The 23,931-nt window shown below is 35.3% G+C and overlaps 1 protein-coding gene and 1 non-coding gene across 3 annotated transcripts in view; both read left to right on the top strand.

Annotated features, from left to right (window-relative positions):
• Positions 1–23,931, top strand: part of EAF2 (ELL associated factor 2) — a 56,466-nt gene that overhangs the window by 5,544 nt on the left and 26,991 nt on the right. For both annotated transcript variants that reach the window (XM_059921007.1, XM_059921008.1), the window contains exons 2-4: positions 1,013–1,107; positions 9,118–9,254; positions 11,342–11,487. In XM_059921007.1, the coding sequence (XP_059776990.1) occupies positions 1,013–1,107; positions 9,118–9,254; positions 11,342–11,487 (378 nt within the window). The remainder of the gene's footprint in view (positions 1–1,012; positions 1,108–9,117; positions 9,255–11,341; positions 11,488–23,931) is intronic.
• Positions 7,244–7,316, top strand: TRNAG-ACC (transfer RNA glycine (anticodon ACC)). The gene has a single exon. It is a non-coding gene; the product is annotated as a tRNA-Gly (tRNA).

Here is a 23,931-nt window from a genome sequence, read left to right as displayed (position 1 = left end):
AGCTGATTTGACTTTAGAGATGCTTTTTTTGACCCACACAGTTGTTGTTTTAACATGATTTGGTTGTAAATACCTAAAAATCAAGATCTTTTATACAAAAATCTGGATTACCAGCCTCTATTTAAAAAAATTCAGAAGATAACCTGGCAACAGCAAAGGAATTCTGTATCAGAATTATTATCAGTCATTGATATATATATATTTTTTTTAATTTTTGAATTTTATTTTATTTATTTTTTATACAGCAGGTTCTTATTAGTCATTGATGTATATTGATGTGAATTATTTTTAAGTGACTTTCATATCTTAGAGGTTTTTAAGCTTGCTCAGTATGTGAAATATCTTAGCACCCTGTGTTTTCTCTAGGTGATATATTTTAATGACATCATTTGAATTATGATCTAATTCAAAATGAAAACTTATTTTAATTTCTTCTGAAGTGGCAGATTTGGTTAAATTTACACATCTTTTAGTGGTGTATGTATCCATGAAAAACTCAAGCTGTTAAACTGAATAAGCTTTCTTTAAATTTTCCCCATGAATGTGTGTTTGCTGTGTTTTCATTCATTTTGTATTCTGCTAGGACAGCAGACAAGTGGTAGTAGGAGCCCAAGATGGTTTAAGAAAAATTTAGGGGAGAAAAAAACCTGAAAATTGAAGATGTTCTACTGATACTGGTTTTTAGCAAATTGTCAAGATACTGACATTATTTCGCTTTTAGCAGTGGAACATCTTAGTCTAGTTCATCTTGATCTAAACAGGATCCCAAGGGATCATGAAGTGAAGAATACTGTTTTAGAGTGTACCTATTTCTTTTTTTCTCAGAATTATACATACACAAATAATCTGGATTGTATTTTGTTTGTTTGCAATATTAAGACTCTTCTAAGCCATTTTAATTACTGGCTGTTGAAAAATGATTTATCACTCTGAAACATGCTCATATTTTTGATGTCCAGGTATTCAGGTATTCTTCCATCTTATAAAAACCAGTATCTATATCTATTTTTAGATGACTTCAAACCTGCTTCTATTGACACTTCTTGTGAAGGAGAGCTTGAAGTCGGCAAAGGTGAACAGGTGACAATTACTCTACCAAATATAGAAGTGAGTATTTCCATATATTTAAACTAAATGGGTGTTTTTACAGGATTTCCACTAAATTTAAATGAAAATAATTGTACAATTCATGTAGTGGTAGTCAGTTAAAGAAATTAATAAATACAGCAAAGCAAAAAAATCATATTTTAAACTATCTTAAGGAAAACAATCTTAAACTCTTAAAATTTACTTTGTAAGTTTCAAGAACTATCATATTAAATGATTTGAAACAATTGGAGGTCTAAACAGATATTTATTAAATCACTATTATGAGCCAAATTTTGTTCTCCAAACTAGGAATAATAACATATGCCCTGACATCTAGTCCTAATCTGTTACAGCAAACAGACACATAAACATCTATCTAGTGCTATAGATTAGTACAGAGACAAAATTCTGTTTAAGCACATAAGTGGAATTAGATACTCTGCCTGGTGGAATCTTGAAAGGCTTCACAAAGCATATGCTATGTGGGCTGAGACTTAAAGGACAAGTGGAATTTCATCCGTTATAAGAGGAGTAGAATATTCTAGGCAAAAAGAACAGTATGTGAAAGGCTCCAAATGGAGAAAGGACAAGTGGAATAAATGAATGAATGTAGTAAATTACAGAATAATGAAAAATGATTGATAGGAGTAGAGACTGGAAAGGTAGATTGGGACCAGATTATAAAGAATCTTTTATGTTGTAATGTAGAATTTGGAGATTATGCCATAGGTATTAGAGAACCATTAGAGGTTTTTAAGCAGAGAGCTAACATGATTAGATTTGTGCTTTGGGAGTGATTTTAACAATGACTTAGGGAATGGATTGGAAAAGAAAGAGACTAGGTCAGGGAGGCCTTTACCAAAATTTTGCCCATTTCAAAAATTTTCAGATATATCAAAGTAACACTATCAAATACTGTTTACATAAATATGCAAGTTCTTTGTTGTATGCTCTAGTTTTCTCAGTCCTTGAGTTAGAAATTTCTTAGCATTCAACTTGTTTCTTTTTCCTTTTATACTGACTTGATCTATTCTCAAAGAAAACCAAGACTAACTTTATACTCTAACATAGAAAACACTGGACTTTCTGCGATTTTTTTACATTTTTTTAACTTTTGTAATAGGAATGGTTTTGTGCTAGTTCATCCACATTCTCTTGTATACATTTATGAGATGGCTTGTCATGGTTAGAGGTATAGCAAGCAAGCTCTCTATCCTCTATTTAGCCTTCCATCTGTTTCTTTTTGTCTGTCAACACTATATATTGAGACCCCACCTTTATGTCAGACTATATGAGTTGCTGCCTCTGAAGGTTTCCCTAATGTTAATGAAATTTGTGGGTGCATTTTATTGTATATTTCTCATTTGCTCCCTTAGAAATTGAAGAAAATGAAAAATCAACTCAGTCTGAGACATTGTAGATAAGTAAGCCTTTGTATTACTCTGTTATTAAAAAGTGTTCAGATTCTGGTGTCTCTAAAATAGTTTGGATATTAAGTACCCAATAATCTAAGGCTTTTTTTGCTTTATGAGGTTTATTAAAGAAAAGCCCAAATCATTCACTTAATCTTAAAAGTTATTGAAAAACCTCAGGTGGATAACAGGCACCACCTATTATCCTGGTCTCAGATTATAGGATTATTGATCAGTGATGATTGCTTTGCAGAACTTTAGTTGAGTTCTTCTTTGCCACGTAGCATATTATTTTCTCAAATTGCAATCCTCCCATCCTCATCCCTTGCATTCTCTTTCTACTCCAAGCAGATGGGGATTCTTACATTTATTAATAAACCTTTTTCATTCACACATAATCCTGCTTTAATCAAGAGTTACCATCTACCATGTGTTCGATTTGGGTCTCAGTTGAAAATACTTCTTGAAGGAATGACAACTATAGGACGAAAATTTCAAGCTTCAAATTGTAAATTTATGAAATAGCAGAGAAATCATTTGGGAAAAAGTAGTTCCCTCCCCACCTCAGCCCACCAGAGATATGTCCAAAATGACTATGCCTCAATATTTTTGTGTGTATATGTGTGCATGAGAAAGGGAGACGGATGGACAGACAGACCATATATGCATATACTTTCTGTGTGGTAAGTCCTTTGCTAGGTAGCTGTTAAGAATGCAGAGGTAGGGACTTCCCTGGCGGTCCAATGGTTAAGACTCCACATTTCCACTGCAGGGGACACGGGTTCGATCCCTGTTGGGGGAACTAAGATCCAGCATGCCACGTGGCGTGACCAAAAATAAAAATAAAAAAAGAAGACAGAGGTAGACTGGACGTGGTAGGTGTCCTAAAAAATATTATCATTTAATGAGGAAGATAGGAGATAATTGATTAAAATTTAGTAATGTAAGGACTATCATAAAGGTATACACAGAATATTATGGGAGTACAAAAGAGAGACGATTCAGCCTGGGGAGGGAGAGGAGACATCAGGATATGCTGTCTTGAAGATGAGTTGAAATTACCCAGGTGAAGGAAAGCGGGAAGGACCTCTTAGAGAAAAGAAAGATGTGGGCTAAGACAAAGCAACAAGAGTGTGTTACATTTGAAGAACTATATATAAGCCACTATGGCTAGGTAAGAAAGGGTGCATATGGAGACATAGTCGGAGATGGTATTTAGGAATCAGATAAAGAAAGGCCTAATGTGTAATGCAAAAGAATTTGAATTTTATCCTGTGAATCTTTCAGATAGCTGGAATGGAAGAGAATTGTTAAAATTACCACTTGCTAAGAGCAATTTTTTTTTCTGCTGGGCCTACAATCCTTGAACAATTGTGAATAAGAATAGAAATTATATTCTCAAATTTTGTGGGTTTTTTCCCCCTTCATTAAAGAACTTCTTCAAATAAGTAGGAGGTTTACGTTTCTTCACAGTTCTTAATTTTGTGGGTATTTTGTGGAAATGTAATGATTATTAGTTTGAGGCATTTAGATTCTCCTATTTTCTTTATCAACTTGCCTTCATCATCTTGGTGAAAATGCCTAGAAGCTTGGAGGCATTCCATAAAATAGACTTTTTATTACACTTTTTTTTAAAATTTTATTTTTATTTTTGGCTGTGTTGTGTCTTTGTTGCTGCGCGCGGGCATTCTCTAGTTGCAGCGAGCGGGGGCTACTCTTTGTTGCGATGCGCGGGCTTCTCATTGCTGTGGCTTCTCTTGTTGCAGAGTACGGGCTCTAGGCACGTGGGCTTTGGTAGTTGTGGCACGTGGGCTCAGTAGTTGTGACTCACAGGCTCTAGAGCGCAGGCTCAGTAGTTGTGGCACACGGGCTTAGTTGCTCCGCGGCATGTGGGATCCTCCTGGACCAGGGCTCGAACTCATGTCCCCTGCATTGGCAGGCGGACTCCCAACCACTGCGCCACCAGGGAAGCCCCTATTATACTTTTAAGAGTACCTTCAGGTTCTGGTGGTTCTTCGATAGGGTAGATTTTCTAATTCTCATTCCTCTAGGTGTTCTTTGGTAGTATCAAATAGAAGAAACTAATAAAAATGAAGACTGTTAAGGGGGTTAATATTGGGCATTTACAAATCTCTCTTTTTTGTAAACAATTCTCTATGGTTGAGTGCTATAAAATTTCAAAATGTTGAATATTGAAAGGAAAAGATTTACTTGACTGTTATGATTTGTCATTGGTGTTGTCCAGTTTGGCATATTTTTAGTGCTATCTTGTGGGGTACTTTTGTGGGCTTTGATGAAATAGCCCACAGGAAACTTCCAGCTACACTTCCTATTATGCAATGAGTGCATCTCTAGTGGTTGCTCAACAACTTTAGCCCACAAACCCTGGACCTGTGAGAGTTCCATATGTCTGATGACTACTATGCCACTCTAGATGACCCTGTTGGTCAAAGTCCCTTCCAAGATGAACCTAGTCTGATTCTTTCCATTGAGTTTACTTAGCTTACATGGGAAAATAGCCTACCACATTCTTGGGACTTCAGCTTATTTTAGGACTTGACTCCTATTTTAATGTCCTATTACAGTTATACTTCTAAATGAGTTATATTTTTATCATTGTATAATAAACCTTTTTTACCCTGTTTCTGTGATTTTAAGCTTAAATACCACCTTGTTTAATATTAATATTGCCAACTTTGCTTTCTTTTTGTTTGCATGTTCATGGAATCTTAGTGTCTCTTACTTTTATTTAGCTTACATTTTAAGTATATCTTTTGTTAACAGAATATTCTGTGTTTCATTTTTAAACCCATTTTGACACTTTCTATTTTTTTTTTAAAACTTATTCATGGCTGTGTTGGGTCTTCGTTTCTGTGCGAGGGCTCTCTCCAGTTGCGGCAAGTGGGGGCCACTCTTCATCGCGGTGCGCGGGCCTCTCACTATCGCGGCCTCTCTTGTTGCGGAGCACAGGCTCCAGACGCACAGGCTCAGCAATTGTGGCTTACGGGCCCAGCTGCTCCGTGGCATGCGGGATCTTCCCAGACCAGGGCTTGAACCCGTGTCCCCTGCATTGGCAGGCAGACTCTCAACCACTGCACCACCAGGGAAGCCCCAACACTTTCTATTTTTATTAGGAGAATTCTATCCACATTTAGTTCAAAGTTTTGATACTTGATTTTTATTTCTATCATCTTATAGTATGTGTATTAGTTATTTTAATTTGTTTTCTTTTTTTTGTTCTTTATTAGTTTCGTCAAGCGTCTCTTCTTTCTTTTCTTTTTCTTTGTTTTCCCTCATGTTACTTTGGGAGTACTATTGTACTCTTCCATTCCATTACTGATTACTTTCCTTTCCTGGTATTCATAATCAGGCATGATCAAATTTGCCTGTTAGCAGATGGGAAATAAAACTAGAAGGAGAGTAGGGAGGAGGATAACAGTAATCTAGGTGAGCTGATGATTGGGTTCTGAAGTTGGGTTATAGCAGTAATCCTGGAGGTGGTAGGATGTGTTCCATAGTTATTCAGAGGCAAAGAGAGTTTATATGCTTCGGAGTTTCCTGGTACCTTAATAGTTTAACACCCCTTTCTTGGAATATGAAATAAGAGGGCAGAAATTGAAGTTTAAAATAAGAATGGTGCTCAATTTAACGAGGAAAAAGTTTAATTAAAAAAAACTTGTTCGGGGCTTCCCTGGTGGCACAGTGGTTGGGAGTCTGCCTGCCAATGCAGGGGACACAAGTTCGAGCCCTGGTCTGGGAGGATCCCACATGCCGCGGAGCTACTGGGCCCGTGAGCCACAATTACTGAGCCTGCGCGTCTGGAGCCTGTGCTCTGCAACAAGAGAGGCCGCGATAATGAGGCCCGCGCACCGCGATGAAGAGTGGCCCCCGCTTGCCACAACTAGAGAAAGCCCTCACACAGAAACGAAGACCCAACACAGCCATAAATAAATAAATAAAAATTTAAAAAAGATTTAAATTAAAAAAAAAAGTCAATGACTCAGCTACTTGCCTTTAAAAAAAAAAAAAACAAAAAAAAAAACTTGTTCAAAGTATAGAAGGCAGGTACAGGGATTGTGAAAGGCTTATTTAACTTGTTATTTATGGTAAAAATGTTCATATTGTTTACATTCAACATTCATTGAGTATCTGTGAAGAGCTTGATACTTCAGGTGCTAGGAGCAATAAAAAATTTCTAATCCAGTCCTCCTCCTTCAGAAACTCAGAGTACAATAACATATTGTATTTTTAAATGTTTTCTATTCTAAGTAAGAATACAAGTATTTTTTAAGAAGAATATATTACATGACTCTCTTAAATGTAATTTGGAGCCCTTGGGTTGCTATTCTGGGGTATCTTACTCACTTGTTTTTAGTCAAGACGTTTGAAAAATATACTTATCAGCCAAGTAGGCCCAACTTAGTTTTGTCATGATCATGCTTCTGGCTCTCTACCTTACCAGGGCTTCAGCTAAGTGCTCGGCATCTCACTCTTCTAGGGCCACTCCAGGTATGTCCTTATCTATGTGCTATGCATGCTTGACTTCCTGTAGATCATTTTTGTTTTAGAAAAACTTGTTCCTTACTTTTGGTTTCATAATTTTCTCTCCCAACCTCTCAGAGGTCTCTAACCTACCCCTTTTTTATGGCATCCTCAATTACCAAATTTATCTCATACTCCTCTGGTAATGTGTTAAGCCTCTAATGATTGTTAACTTTTAAAATATGATATCCCCTGGGACTTCCCTGGTGGTCCAGTGGTTAAGACTCTGTGCTACCAATGTAGGGGGCCTGGGTTCGATCCCTGGTCAGGGAACTAGATCCCGCATGCCACAACTAACAGCCTGCATGCCTCAACTAAAAGATCCCGCATGCCGCAAAGAAGATCCCACATGTGGCAATGAAGATCCCACGTCCACAACTAAGACCCGGCACAGCTAAATAAATAAATAAATAAATATTTAAAAAAATATATGATAGGCCCTTTAGTCTTTTTTAGAAGTCACCTTTTTCTAACCTGATCTAACTTTACTATTGTATTTGGCAAAATTATTATAATCAGTGCTTTAAAAATTTAATGTACTTTTATAAAGTTCAAAACCAAGCAATTATAACAATATATTATTTAGGGATACATATATGTGGGATAAAATAAGAGAATGAGAAACATAAAATTCCTTCAGGGTTGAGGGAGGCAGGGACAAAGGATAGAAGAGGAGCATAGGTAGCTGTAGGTTATTAGTAATGACCAGGATTCTTTAACCTTTTATTATGGAAAATAGAATAGTATAATGAACCCCTATGTACTTACTGAGCTTCAACAATTATCAACATTTTGCTAATCTTTTTTTAATAGAGCTTCCTACTTTTTTCCTGGCATATTTTAAAGCAATCGCAGACATTCACAAATGCTTATGTATGCATCTCTAACTGATAAGGATATTTTAATTTTCACCTAAGTACCATGCTAACCATGCTATTATCACACATAGTAGAATTAATTGTAATACTTGGTCCATATTCATGTTTTCATGATGGTTTCAAAAATGTCTTTTTTCAGTTTTTCTCCCTAGGAATCCATATAAAATCCCTATATTGTATTTTTATTTATTTATTTTTATTGAGGTTAATTTACAAAGTTCTGTTAGTTTCAAGTGTACAGCAAAGTGATTCAGTTATACATATATATTCTTTTTCAGATTCTTTTCCATTATAGATTATTATAAGATATTGAGTATAGTTCCCTGTGCTATACAGTAGTTCCTTGTTGTTTACCTATTTTATATTCCTATATTGTATTCTGATATTATGTTTCTTATCTCTTTTATTCTATAAAAGTCCCTCCCCCCTTTTATGCCACCGGTTTGTTAGAGAAACCAGGTTAATTGTCCTAGAGAATATACCCACATTCTGGATTTCAAATTACTTCTGTCTGGGATTATGTAACTTGTTTCTCCTTCCTCATATTTCCTATAAACTGGTAGTTATTTCTAAAGCCTTGGTGAGAGTTAGATTCTTTGTGGGTTTTTTTTCAGGCAAGAACACTTTATAGGTGATGCTGCATACTTTCTTTTATATCACATCATGAAGCACATAATGTCTGGTTGTCCCACTTTTAAGGACGCTAAAATTGATCAGTGAGTTTAATGTAACATATGTTCCCTGATACATTCATTTTCCTTAATCTGCATAGGGAAGCACCCCTTTAATAAAATGCCAGATTTAAAAAATTAAATTTAGGAAGGAAGAAGACGAAGGGTAGGAAATATAACTCAGGACTTTTGTTCCCTTATTTTAAAGTATATTGGTTGTATTAGAACTGAATCCCAATTTCCTATTTTAGACCATGTCTACAAAGATTTGTGAAACAAATCTTTACTGGCTCAGGGCAGCTGCTTCCTCTGTTCCCTTTCCTCAAGACAGCAATTTTGAGATCTCAGCCTCTCTTCATCTGTCTTTTTTACTATACTCCTTATTGCCAGAGTAGTAAATTTAGGCAGTTAGGTGACTTGAAGTACAGTATATCAATAGATTGAGAAAGGCAGAAGATCTCAAAGGCCCTCTCAACTGAATTTCTATGATAAATTTCAAGTAATGATAATTAATTTTTTAAACAGGGTTCAACTACACCAGTAACTGTTTTCAAAGGTTCAAAGAAACCTTACTTAAAAGAATGCATTTTGATTATTAACCATGATACTGGGGAATGTCGACTAGAAAAACTCAGCAGCAACATCACTGTAAAAAAAACAAGGTATGTGGTTAATGAAATAAATTATTTAATCATCACATAAATTGCTAAGAGAATGTCAGTGAAAAAAGTTATTGGATTAAGTCACACTATTACATAAGGGTTATTTCTGTGTGGTACAAAAATGTTTTGATCTTTTTCCAAGTTTAAATTTGATGAAGATCCTTTAGCCAGAAGCTTTTACCATTTCTCCCTATGATATTTAAAAGCTTGTTTTGTTTCTAAATGTTTTCTTATGTGTAGGTATATCTTTTATTCTACTGTAGATACTTTTGTAGATCTGGACTAAAAGGAGCCATTACACATTCTCCAAAATAATTTCATTATCAGTAGTAAAATTTTATCAAGCACTTAGAAAATGTGAGGCAAGAAAAAGAATTTCCTATACAAATACTAACCTTAGAACTTTCACATTTTAATTGGATTAGCAGATAATTCCATTAAAAATGTCAATAAGAGAACATAGCCATCTCAAATTTTTTTTTTTGGGGAACTAGGCAGTGCATTAATTAACATGTAGTATACTCTAAAAGCCATACAAATAGTATAGATAAAAATTGTTCTAGGAATTAAAGGAAGGGAGACATTATGGTTCATCGGAGCATTCAGGGAGCCCTTACTGATGTACCTTAAGAGGAGGTTGAGATTTAGGGCTTTTTTTTCCCCCAAACATATTTCATGATAAGGATTGCCTTTGGGTGCTTGTTAAACAAATGAGTTCCTAAATTCAACTACAGATCAGGGAAGGAGCCCAGGAAACTTTTTTTTGTTTTTTAATTATCCCCTCTTCCCAGGTGATTTTTATTTGTAGGAAAGTTTGGAAAATACTGATTTAATTGATCAGAGAGAACATGAGGATGTAAACAAGACAGGAATATATCTGACTTATTTGGAACCTATGAATAAGACTTGCTTGAATAGAGCAGAGGTTTGTTTCTTTCCCTGTATACAAGTATAGAAAGTGGGGTATGAGGTTGGAAGTAGACTAGAGGTAAGGTTATAAAGGTAGATTGCCTTCAATATTAACTATGAAATTAGGACATTGTCTTTTTTTTTTTTTTAATTTTATTTATTTATTTATTTATTTATTTATTTATTTATTTATTTATGGCTGTGTTGGGTCTTCGTTTCTGTGCCAGGGCTTTCTCTAGTTGCGGCAAGTGGGGGCCACTCTTCATCGCAGTGTGCGGGCCTCTCACTATCGCAGTCTCTCTTGTTGCGGAGCACAGGCTCCAGATGCGCAGGCTCAGCAATTGTGGCTCACGGGCCTAGTCGCTCCGTGGCATGTGGGATCTTCCCAGACCAGGGCTCGAACCCGTGTCCCCTGCATTGGCAGGCAGATTCTCAACCACTGCGCCACCAGGGAAGCCCAGGACATTGTCTTATTGCCGGTGGTTGCATATTAAAGTTTTTTTAACCAGGGATCGACATGCTTACATTCTTGTTTTGAAATGTAAATCGACCAAACAAATTGATTTAAATGAAACAATGTGGGAAAGAGAAAAATGCACAAACCACAATTTTTTAGAGTAAGAATGAAGAGAAAAGTGAAGTTCTAAATACTTTGTGAAGGAAGAACTAACAGGATTTGGTGACGAAATGGGAGAGGCAAAGTCAAGCATAGTTGTGTTATATACGTTTTTTTTTTTTAAAGTATTGAAGGGAAAGTATACGAACCTCCTTTGATAACATGTCTTAACCTTATGAATGAGAAATGTGGGAGTGACTTAATTTTAACAGAAATGATAATTTCAGAATTTAGGGAATATAATGTATCTGCTATACTCATGTATAATTTCATTTTATTTTAGTCATTTGTGTATGTCTTATCTCTTCAATTTTGAGCAGTGGTTTTTTTTTTATTCACATGTGTATCCCTCAGTGGATCTGTGTGTATGCCATGCCTATAGCAGGGATCAATAAAGGTTTGTTAAATAATGAATTAAATTAATGCTTTAATCCTTGAATATCATTTTAAAGATCTCTAAGAAAAAGAATAAGTGGTCGATTTTAGTAGCTTTGTAAGTTGAAATTGTTGTTATATTGCAATCATCATACCTGTTTTGACCTTTTGATTTTCTTAACTGCAGAGTTGAAGGAAGCAGTAAAATTCAGTATCGTATAGAGCAGCAGCAGCAACAAATGCGGAATTCAACTAGGACTCCCAATCTTGTAAAACATTCTCCATCGGAAGACAAGATGTCCCCAGCATCTCTGATGGATGATATTGAAAGAGGTAAAATCTATGAGTATGTAATGGCCCTTTAAAAGAAATTATTAATAAATGTTAAGTGAAATTTTTCATTTTAATTGATAAGGGAACTAACTGTAAAATTCTAAAAACATAATGTTTTTTGTTATGGTTCTAGGGGAAAAGTGTAGTTTATGATTTAGAGTATTATGTACATAAGCCTGTGTCTATATAACAGAATTTATATTTTTTATTATTCAGGGGAAAAAGTAACTGTTTAGATATGTGTAACTGGAGTTTTCTTCTTTTTGACAGTTGTGATGATTCCAGTTTAGTCCTTCACAGCGTCTTCTTGTTGAAGTTTTTTTATGTGTAGCCAGACTATAGATGTCTAAGATGTAGCCAAACCAATAGTGAAGTGAGGAGATGTAGTAAGCCAAAGCAGCAGGCAAGTTCTTCTGAACTGCTGCTCACTTCTCAGCAGGAAGGTGCTTCTAGAGAGGCACAGTCTTTTTGAAAGTAAGGAAACTTAAATATCCATTTTTTTTCTAGCTGCAGTTTGGGTGTTTATGTTATAGTAATTGTGGTAGGAGTAAGATCCTGGTCACCAAAGTTTATTTGTTTCTACGCTTTGCCTTCATAACTTGCATATAGCTCTCCATTTCCACTTGCCCCCTTCTAGGCCCAGTATAGTATTAGCTCCCTAATATATTAGTGTTCCCTTTACAAACAATAAGGAAAATATAAGCTCAGAACCCTTGTTGCTACAAGGGATCTTGAATTTTATTTTATTGTTATATCTGCTTCCAAAATGGATTTGAATCATTATATCATTTTATATATGTGTACAATAAAAATCTGGACCAGAAAATTAAGATACTGGAGGGAAGAGGAAGCAAATTTGCTAATTATTAAAACATTAAATTTATATCTGAGCTTCCTATCCACTAATAGAAAACTGAAAACTTTAGTATATTTTGTATTATCTAAGAGGTTCCAAAGACTTGGACTCTTCCCTGCTACTAAATTCTAAAAGGAATTCATCATATGGAACCTGTTCTTCAGAGAATTAAACTGTATAGTACCTTCAACTATAATTTTGCAATACAAAAAGAAGTTCCTCTATGTGGCAGGTTTTTAGCAGAGACCTTAATAAAAACATTGTATTGTAGAATATAAGTGAAGGTAATCCAAGCATAAGATCTAACTTTGTATACGAATTTACCTTGAGATGTTTGCAGAGCATGTTCCTTAGACTATCTTCTTTTAAATATTTTCTTAATATTTGACCCTACTATGCCAATGCCTACTGCTATGGTTGAAACACTTTTAAGTTTATGATTAGATGTCTGTCCGCTTTACTACTGTTTCTCTTGTTTAATTTTTACATTTACCTGTTTGGGCTATCTGGAATTCTAGTTTAAGAAATAAGAATCTAAATTTCCTTCCTCCCCAACAGTGTAATTACATAGATATTGATAGAGAATCAACAAATATAGTATTGAAAAAGAGTAGCAATATCCATTTTTTGAATAAGCCAATATTTCTTCTGCTGATATGAAAAGCCATTTTTTAAATTCAATTTTTATTTTATATTGGGGTATAGTTGCTTTACAACGTTGTGTTAGTTTCAGGTGTACAGAAAAGTGATTCAGTCATACATATACATGTATCTATGCTTTTTCAAATTCTTTTCCCATTTAGGTTATTACAGAGTATTGAGCATATTTCCCTGTGCTATGCAGTAGGTCCTTGTTGATTATCTATTTTATATATAGTAGTGTATATATGTTAATCCCAAACTCCTAATTTATCCCTCCCCCACCTTTCCCCTTTGGTAACCATAAGTTTGTTTTCGAAGTCTGTGAGTCTGTTTCTGTTTTGTAAATAAGTTCATTTGTGTCATCTTTTTACATTTCACATATAAGTGATATTATATGATATCTGTCTTTCTGTGTCTGACTTACTTCTCTTAGTATGATAATCTCTAGGTCCATCCATGTTGCTGCAAATGGCATTATATCATTCTTTTTTATTGCTGAGTAATATTCCATTGTGTATATATACCACATCTTCTTTATCCATTCATCTGTCGTTGGACATTTAGGTTGATTCCATGTCTTGGCTATTGTAAATAATGCTGCATTGAACATTGGGGTGCATGTGTCTTTTCAAATTATGGTTTTTCTCCATATATGCCCAGGAGTGGGATTGCTGGATCATGTGGTAGCTCTATTATTACTCTTTTAAGGAGCCTCCTTACCTTTCTCCATAGTGGCTGTACCAATTTACATTCCCACCAACAGTGTAGGAGGGTTCCCTTTTCTCCACACCCTCTCCAGCATTTATTGTTTGTAGACTTTTTGATGATGGCCATCCTGACTGGTGTGAGGTGATACCTCACTGTAGTTTTGATTTGCATTTCTCTAATAATTAGCGATGTGGAGCATTTTTTCTTGTGCCTTTTGGCCATCTGTATGTCTTCTTTGGAGAAATGTCTGTTTAGATCTTCTGCCCATTTTTTGATTGTGTTGTTTATTTTTTTTGATATAGAGCTGCATGAGCTGTTTGTCTGTTTTAGAGATTAATCCCTTGTCGGTCGCTTCATTTGCAAATGTTTTCTTCCATTCTGTGGGTTGTGTTTTTGTTTTGTTTATGGTTTCTCTTTGCACTGCAAAAGCTTTTAAGTTTATTTTTAGGTCCCATTTTATTTTAAGGTCACATTTGTTAATTTTTTATTTTATTTTCATTACTCTAGGAGGTGGATCCCAAAAGATATTGCTGCAATTTATGTCAGAGTGTTCTGCCTATGTTTTCCTCTAAGAGTTTTATAGTATCTGGTCATACATTTAGGTCTTTAATCCATTTTGAGTTTATTTTTGTGTATGGTGTTAGAGAATGTTCTAATTTCATTCTTTTACATATAGCTGTCCAGTTTTCCTAGCACCACTTATTGAAGAGACTGTCTTTTCTCCATTGAATATTCTTGCTTCTGTCATAGATTAATTGACCATAGGTGTGTAAGTTTATTCCTGAGCTTTCTATCCTGTTCCATTGATCTATATTTCTGTCTTTGTGCCTGTACCATTCTGTTTTGATTACTGTAGCTTTGTAGTATAGTTTGAAGTCAGGGAGCCTGATTCCTCCAGCTCCATTTTTCCTCTCAGGATTGCTTTGGCTATTTAGAGTCTTTTCTGTTTCCATACAAGTTCTGAAATTTTTTGTTCTAGTTCTGTGAAGAATGCCATTGGTAATTTGATAGGGATTGCACTGAATCTGTAGATTGCCTTGGATAGTATAGTCATTTTGACAATATTGATTCTTTCAATCCAAGAACATGGTATATCTTTCCATCTGTTTGTGTCATCTTTGATTTCCTTCATCAGTGTCATAGTTTTCAGAGTACAGGTCTTTTGCCTCCTTAGGTAGGTTTTTTCCTAGGTATTTTATTCTTTTTGATGTGATGGTAAATGGGACTGTTTCCTTAATTTCTCTTTCTGATTTTCATTGTTAGTGTATAGAAATGCAAGATATTTCTGTGTATTAATTTTTTATCCGGCAACCTTACTGAGTTCCTTGATAAGCTCTAGTAGTTTTCTGGTAACATCTTTAGGATTTTCTATGTATAGTATCATATCATCTGCAAACAGTGACAGTTTTACTTCTTCTTTTCCAATTTGGATTCCTTTTATTTCTTCTGCTTCTCTGATTCCTATGGCTAGGACTTCCAAGACTATGTTGAATAAAAGTGGTGAGAGTGGACATTCTTGTCTTGTTCCTGATCTTGGAGGAAATGCTTTCAGCTTTTCACCACTGAGTATGATGTTAGCTGTGTGTTTGTCATATAAGGCCTTTATTATGTTGAGGTATGTTCCCTCCATGCCCACTTTCTGGAGAGTTTTTATCATAAATGGGTGGTGCTGGATTTTGTCAAAAGCTTTTTCTGCATCTATTGAGATAATCATATGGTTTTTACTCTTCAGTTTGTTAATGTGGTGTATCACACTGATTGATTTGCAGATACTGAATAATCCCTGCATCCCTGGGATAAATTCCACTTGATCATGGTGTATGATCCTTTTAATGTATTTGTTAAATTCGATTTGCTAGTATTTTGTTGAGGATTTCTGCATCTATGTTCATCAGTGATTCTGACTTGTAATTTTCTTTTTTTGTGGTATCTTTGTCTGATTTTGGTATCAGGGTGATGGTGGCCTCATAGCATGAGTCTGGGAGTGTCACTTCCTTTGCAAGTTTTTGGAATAGTTTCAGATGTGTAGGTGTTAACTCGTCTCTAAATGTTTGATAGAATTCACCTGTCATGCCATCTGGCCCTGGGCTTTTGTTTGTTGGAAGTTTTTAAATCACAGTTTCAATTTCAGTACTTGTGATTAGTCTGTTCATATTTTCTGCTTTTTCTGGTTCAGTCTTAGAAGTTGTACCTTTCTAAGAATTTATTTCTTTTAGGTTGTCCATTTTCTTGGCATATAGTTGCTTATAACAGTCTCTTGTGATCTTTTATATATTTGTGGTGTCAGTTGTAACTTCTCCTTTTTCATTTCTAATTTTATTGATTTGAGCCCTTTCCCTTTTTTCTTAATGAGCCTCGCTAAAGGTTCATCAATTTTGTTTATCTTTTCAAAGAACCAGCTTTTAGTTTCATTGATCTTTTCTATTGTTTTCTTCATCTCTATTTCATTTATTTCTTTTGTGATCTTTATGATTTCTTTCCTTCTACTAACTTTGGGGTTTGTTCTTCTTGCTCTAGTTTCTTTAGTTATAAGGTTAGGTTGTTTATTTGAGATTTTTCCTGTTTCACGAGGTAAGGTTGTATTGCTATAAATTTCCCTCTTAGAACTGCTTAAGGTAATTATCGATATGTATGTTCTTCTTGTCATTTTGTTCATTGTTTAGGATTTGTTTTTGTAGGTTTTTTTTCTTCCCTTCCTCTTTTGTTCTTTTCTCTTTTGATTTGATGACTGTCTTTAGTGTTGTTTGGATTGTATTTTCTTTTTTTCTGTGTATCTATTGTAGATTTTTGGTTTGCAGTTACCATGATGTTTTGATATAGCAGCCTATATATATATATATATATATATATATATATATATATATATATATATATATATATATATAACACATTTTTTACCAGAGACGTATTACAGCCACAGGTGTTAGTTTCTGCAAAAAATCCCCGGTCAATAATGTGTTAAGTTGCTGTTCTCTTAATTTCAAATGTATTTCCAATATCCTGCATTTGTACTCTCCTCCTCTCACGATTGCTGGTTTTGATATATTTGTGTATGGATGATATCCTAGCTTTACTGTATGTTTCTCTTTACCTGTGAGCTTCTCTTGTTTCTAGTTACGGGCTTTTCTTTTCCACCTAGAGAAGTTTCTTTAGCATTTGTTGTAAAGCTGCTTTGGTGGTGCTGAATTCTCTTAGCTTTTTCGTGTCTGTAAAGCTTTTGATTTCTCCGTTGTATCTGAATGAGAGCCTTGCTGGGTAAGCTATTCTTGGTCGTAGGTTTTTCCCTTTCATCACTTTAAATATATTGTGCCACTCCTTTCTGGTCCACAGAGTTTCTGCTGAAAAATCAGCTGATAAACTTATGGGAATCCCCTTGTATGTTATTTGTTGATTTTCCCTTGTTGCTTTTACTATCTTCTCTTTGTCTTTAATTTTTGTCAATTTGAATAATATGTGTCTTGGCATGTTCCTCCTTGGGTTTGTCCTGTATGTGACTTTATGCACTTCCTGAACTTGAATGAGTATTTCCTTTCTCATGTTAGGGAAGTTTTCAGCTATTGTCTCTTCAAATATTTTCTCAGGCCCTTTCGCTCTCTCTCTTCTCCTTCTGGGACCCCTATAATGCAAATGTTTGTCCATTTCATGTTGTTCCAGAGACGTCTTAAACTGTCCTCATTTCTTTTCATTCTTTTTTCTTTATTCTATTCTGCAGCAGTGATTTCCACCATTCTGTCTTCCAGCTCACTTATTTGTTCTTCTGCCTCATTTATTCTGCTATTGATTCTTTCTAGTGTATTTTTCATTTCAGTTATTGTATTTTTCATCTGTTTGTTCCTTAAATCTTCTAGCTCCGAAAAGCCATTTTTATCACATGCAGAATTTCTTTCTGGACTTGTCTGTCTCACAACATAAGATGTACAGTGGCCAATACATGTATGAAAAATGGATCAGATTCACTAATGCTTTCAAAGTTCAAATTTTAAGATTAAAAGATATTTTTTTCTAAAATTTAATAGTTTCATTCTTGCAATGTCTGACACTGTGAAGAGGTTACAAGAGTATGCCTAGAAATGAATAAGCTAAAAGTTTAACATAATTTCAAGGAAAAATGGATAAATTCACTTCATAGTGGGAGATTTTTAGTATGCCCCCTCTCAGTAATTGATAGATTCAGGCAAACCCCAGATTAATAAGATTTGCAAAACACCATTAAGAAACTTGAAGTAAGTAGACATACATAGCACTTCCACAGTTCGAGATATACAGGTTTTTCAAGTCCATGTGAAATTAAAAAACAAAACAAAAGAAAACTGACCATGTGCTACATAGCAAAGCATCTCAACAAAAAAAGACATTTTGGGACTTCCCTGGTGGCACAGTGGTTGAGAATCTGCCTGCCAATGCAACGGACACAGGTTTGATCCCTGGTCTGGGAAGATCCCACATGCTGCGGAGCAAGTAAGCCTGTGCATCACAGCTACTGAGACTGCACTCTAGAGCCCTTGAGCCACAACTACTGAGCCCGTGCACCACAACTACTGAAGTCCAAGTGCCTAGAGCCCATGCTCCACAACAAGAGAAGCCACCACAATGAGAAGCCCACACACCACAAGAAAGAGTAGCCCCTGCTCGCCACAACTAGAGAAAGCCTGCATGCAGCAACAAAGACCCAACGCAGCCCCCCCAAAAAAAAAAAGACATTTTTCTTTTTTTAATTGAAGTATAGTTGATTTACAATATTATATTAGTTTCAGGTGTACAACATAGTGATTCAATATTTTTATAGATTATAATCCACTTAAAGTTATTATAAAATAATGGCTATATTTCCCTGTGCTGTACAATATATCCTTCTTAAATTTTATTTTACACATATTAGTTTGTATCTTTTAATCCCATACCCCTATCTTACTACCACTCTCCCCATGGGTAACCACTAGTTTGTTCTCTATATATGTGAGTCTGTTTCTGTTTTGTTATACACATGTTTTGTTTTATCTTTTAGATTTTATATTACACGTATAAGGGATAAGATACAGTATTTGTCTTATTCTCTCTGACTTATTTCACTAAGCATAATACCCTCTAGGTCCATCCATGTTGTTGCAAATGGCAAAATTTTGTTCTTTTTATGGCTGAGTAATATTTCATTGTGTATATATATATGTGTGTGTGTGTGTGTGTGTGTGTGTGTGTGTATAAATACCACATCTTCTTTATTCATTTATCTGTTGATGGATACTTAGATTGCTTCCATATCTTGGCTATTGTAAATAATGCTGCTATGAACATTGGGGTGCATGTATCTTTTCAAGTTAGTGTTTTTGTTCTCTTTGGATATATACCCTGGAATGGGATTGCTGGATCATATGATAATTCTATTTTTAGTTTTTTTAAGGAACCTTTATACTGTTTTCCATAGTGGCTGCACCAATCCACATTCCCATCAACAATGTACTATGGTTCCCTTTTCTCCACATCCTTGCCAACATTTGTTATTTGTAGACTTTTTTATGATAGCCATTTTGACAGGTGTGAGGTGATATCTCATTGTGGTTTTGATTTGCATTTCTCTGATGATTAGCGATGTTAAACACTTTTTCATGTACCAGTTGGCCATCTGTGTATCTTCTTTGGCAAGAGTCTGTTCCAGTCTTCTGCCCATTTTTAACCAGGTTCTTTAGGTATTTTTGGATATTGAGTTTTATGAGCTGTTTATATATTTTGAATATTAACTCCTTATTAGTCATATCGTTTGCAAATATTTCCTCCCAATCAGGAGGTTGTCTTTTCATTTTGTCATTAGTTTCCTTTGCTGTGCAAAACTTTTAAGTTTAATTAGGTCCCTTTTATTTTTGCTTTTGCTTCTTTTGTCTTAGGAGACAGATCCAAAAAATATTACTACAATTTATGTCAAAGAGTGTTCTGCCTATGATCTCCTCTTGGAGTTTTATGGTTTCAGTTCTTACATTTCTGTCTTTAATCCATTTCGGGTTTATTTTTGTATATGGTATAAGGAAATGTTCTAATCTCATTCATTTACATGTAGCTGTCCAGTTTTCCCAGCCCCACTTATCGAAGTGTCTTTTCTCTATTATGTATTCTTGCCTCCTTTGTCATAATTGACCATAAGTGCATGGGTTTATTTCTGTCTCTGTATTCTTTTCCACTGATCTATGTGCCTGTTTTTGTGCCAGTATCATGGTGTTTTGTTTTGTTTTGTTTTTATAAATTTATTTTATTTATTTATTTTTGGCTGTGCTGGGTCTCCGCTGCTGCACGCGGGCTCTCTCTAGCTGCAGCGAGCCGGGGGCCACTCTTCGCTGTGGTGTGGGGGCTTCTCATTGCGGTGGCTTCTCTTTGTTGTGGAGTGTGTGCTCCAGGCATGCGGGCTTCAGTAGTTGTGGCACGCAGGCTCTAGAGCGCAGGCTCAGCAGTTGTGGCACACACAGGCCCAGTTGCTCCGCGGCATGTGGGATCCTCCCAGACCAGGGCTCAAACCCGCATCCCCTGCACTGGCAGGCAGACTCCCAACCACTGTGCCACCAGGGAAGCCCTATCATGGTGTTTTGATTACTGTAGCTTTGTAGCAAAATCTGAAGTCAGGGAGTGTGAAACCTCCAGCTTTGTTCTCTTTTCTCAAGACTACTTTGGCAATTTCGGGTCTTTGTGGTTCCATACGAATTTGAGGGTTATTTCTTCTAGTTCTGTGAAAAATGTCATGAGTATTTTGATAGGGAAAGAGATATTTTTTTCATTTATCTGCTTGGTAGTAGCTAAAATAATTGTCAACATCCAGTACTGGTGAGGATATAAAGGGAAATAAATGTGTTCATACATTTTTGAAGAAGCATAAATTGACATTTTTTTGTAGAGGAATTTTTCCTGCAAAACACTTAGGACAGGGTCTAGCACAAAGAAACTACTATATAAGGTTTTGCTTTCATTATCATCCTTATTTGCCAATAACTATTAAATTAAAAGTGTGCCTATTCCTTACCTAGAAAGTCTAGAAATTTCTCTTATTGTGAAACTTGTACAGATAGATGCATAATTACATAGATATACCTATATCAGTCACATAAGAGTGCTCAATGTGGCATTTTTTTATACTAAGGAAAAAATGGAAAAATCCTAGGTGCACATCAAGAAGGGATTACAATACTATACATCCCTATTAAAAAAGAGCTAGTGCACATTTTAGTAACAAAGAATGATATCCAAATATATTATTAAGTAAAAAAGTTTTTACGTATTATACAGTGTGTGTGAGTGTGTATGAACCATTTTTGAAATCAAAATGTGTATATAGTTGCAGATGCATAGACGAACTTGGAAGAATTATACTAAAATGTAAGCATTATCTTTGGGAGTTTGGATTATAGGAACCTTTCACTTTCTGTGGTGCAAATTGTTACTTGAATTTTTACGATGAACTTGTTATTTTTCAGATAATGATTATTTATTGAGAAGACAATATAATGTAAAAACAATGTTAATGTAAAACCACTCATAATCTCACCACCCTAATGCAACTATGTTAATTTCTGCCTATATTGTATATATATTTAATATTTATTTATTTATTTGGTTACACTGGGTCTTAGTTGTGGCAGGCAGGCTCCTTAGTTGTGGCTCGCCAGCTCCTTAGTTGCGGCTCGCCAGCTCCTTAGTTGCGACTAAGCAACTCGCCAGCACATGAGCTCCTTAGTTGTGACAGGAGGGCTCCTTAGTTGCGTCTCCAGGTCTCCTTAGTTGCAACTTGCCAGCTCCTTAGTTGTGGCACATGGGCTCCTTAGTTGCAGCAGGCGGGCTCCTTAATTGCAGCTCATGGGCTCCTTAGTTGTGGCACATGGGCTCCTTAGTTGTGGCATGCGAACTCTTAGTTGCGGCATGCATGTGGAATCTAGTTCCCTGACCAGGGATTGAACCAGGCCCCCTGCATTGGGAGCACAGAGTCTTATCCACTGTGCCACCACGGAAGTCCCTGTATACTTTTTATGTTATGTAAAAATATGTTATATTTTATTTTTTGGGCAACTACTATGTGCCAAGTCTTCCTGTACATTATTTCAGTTAACCTTTAGAATTTTTCTTAAGAAATAGTTCAAACACATAGAAATTACAGAGACTAATGTAACAGATTATAAACCTACAACTTAGATTTAACATTTTACCACTTTGGTTTCAGTTTTTTAAAAAATTACAGAAGTTTCTTTCCTTTCCAACACATTCTCTTCCTTTTCCTGTCTATCTATGCACATGTCTGAATGTACTCTAAAGGATTTATATACTTTGCTATTCCTTGAAACAGTTTGTATGTGGTAGATTTTTCTAAATTTCTTTAATAACGATAGGTTTGTTCAGTTTCTATTTCTTCATTCAGTTTTGGTAATTCATATCTGTCTATTTCTTCGTTCAGTTTTGGTAATTCATATTTGTCTTGAAAATTATTAGTTTAATTCACATTTTCAAAATACTGGCATAATTTGTCCATATAAATCTCTACAGTGTCTGTAGTTATGGCACGTTTTTATTCCTAACACTGATTATTCATGCCCTTTCTCTCTTTTTCTTAACCAATATTTCTAGAATTTGATACATTTCATTAGGCTTCAGTGAACCAGCTTTTGGTTGTGGTGAGACATAATTAATGTGGTGACTAAGAATGACATCTTCAGAGTCAGACTACTCTCATTCAAATCCCAGCTCCATCATTTATCAGCTGGGTGGCCTAGGGAAATTTACTTAACCTCTTATTCTCTCTGTGTATGTTTTCTCATTTTTTAAATAGAGATAATAATTAGGATTATTGAGAGGATTAAATGCAATAAATATATATAAAGTACCTAAAGCAATTCCTGGCACTAGGAAGTATTCAAATATTAGCTATTATTTTAATTTTTATTGTTATTTTCTTTTTCCTTTTTTTACTCTTTCATTAATGTATGCTCTTTAAAAATAATATATCCTTCTTTGACTTGCTTTGAGTTTGCTGTGTTGTTCTTATAATTGGATGCTTAGTTCATCTATATTGAATTTATCTTTTGTATGCATTTAAGAGTATAAATAGCTTTCTAGGTATCACTGCATCTAGTAAATGACTAACACTTCCATGGTAGTTAAATTCTAAAAATTTTTGTAATTTCAGTTCTTAGACAATAAATCATTTATAAGAATGTTTTGTGGTTTCCAAATATATGGAATTTAAGGAAAATATTGGGCAGGCTTCAAACAATGACAACATATTTTCTGCTCATAAATCTTCAATTTGTGTAGGGCTCAGTAGGGATAGTTCATAGCTGTTCTAGGAACAGCTGGTGTCAGCTGGACTGACTTGGGGTCTAGCAGCTGGAATCATTTGAAGACTCACTTATTCACATCTGCCAGTTGTTGCTGGCTTTTGGCTGAGACTTTGGGGGTTGTCAGCTGGAAAAGCTACACATTGCCTTTCCAGGTGGCCTGGGCTTCCTCACAACATAGTGGCTGGGTTCCAAGAATAAGTGTCGAGAAAGGGAGAGTGGAAGGGAGAAAGGATACAGAGGAGTGAGGTCAAAACTTTATCTTTTTAATTACACAGGCTCAGAAATCATGTAGGATCACTTGTGCGAGTGTGTTTCTGTGTGTATCTGACACAAAATCTTCATGTATTTGAAGTACAGTTTGCTAGGTTTTGACATATGTGTACATCCTAAAATTACAACCACAACCACAATCAGGGTAATGAACATATTTATCACTCTAAAAAGTTTCTTCCTCCTCCTTTGTAATCCCTCTCTCCCACTCCTTCCCACCCCATCCATTCCCAGGTAACTACTGATCTGCTTTATGTCATTATCATTAGTTTGCTTTTTCCAGAAATTTGTATCAGTGGAATCATATAATATGTCCTCATTTTTGCATAGATTTTTGCACTAAACATAATTATTTTAAGAATCATCCATTATTGAAGGTTGTATCAATAGCTCATTCCTTTTTATTGCTGAGCAGTAATCTACTTTATGGATATACAGGAATTTGTTTATCTGCTCAACCTGAAGATGGACATTTGGGTTGTTTCCAGTTTTTGGCTTTTACAAATAAAGCTGCTATGAACATAACATACAAGTCTTTGAAAAGACAAATGTTTTCTTTTCTCCATAGTAAATATGTAGGAGTGAAATAGCTGGATTGTATGATAGGTGTGTATTTAACTTTTTAAGCAACTGCCAAAATGTTTTCCAAAGTGGTTGTACTAT

The sequence above is a fragment of the Balaenoptera ricei genome, chromosome 4 (assembly GCF_028023285.1).
Source record: "Balaenoptera ricei isolate mBalRic1 chromosome 4, mBalRic1.hap2, whole genome shotgun sequence".
NCBI classification, from domain to species: Eukaryota; Metazoa; Chordata; class Mammalia; order Artiodactyla; family Balaenopteridae; genus Balaenoptera; species Balaenoptera ricei.
Note: the sequence above shows the minus strand (reverse complement) of the source record. Positions and strands in the feature narration are given on the sequence as shown.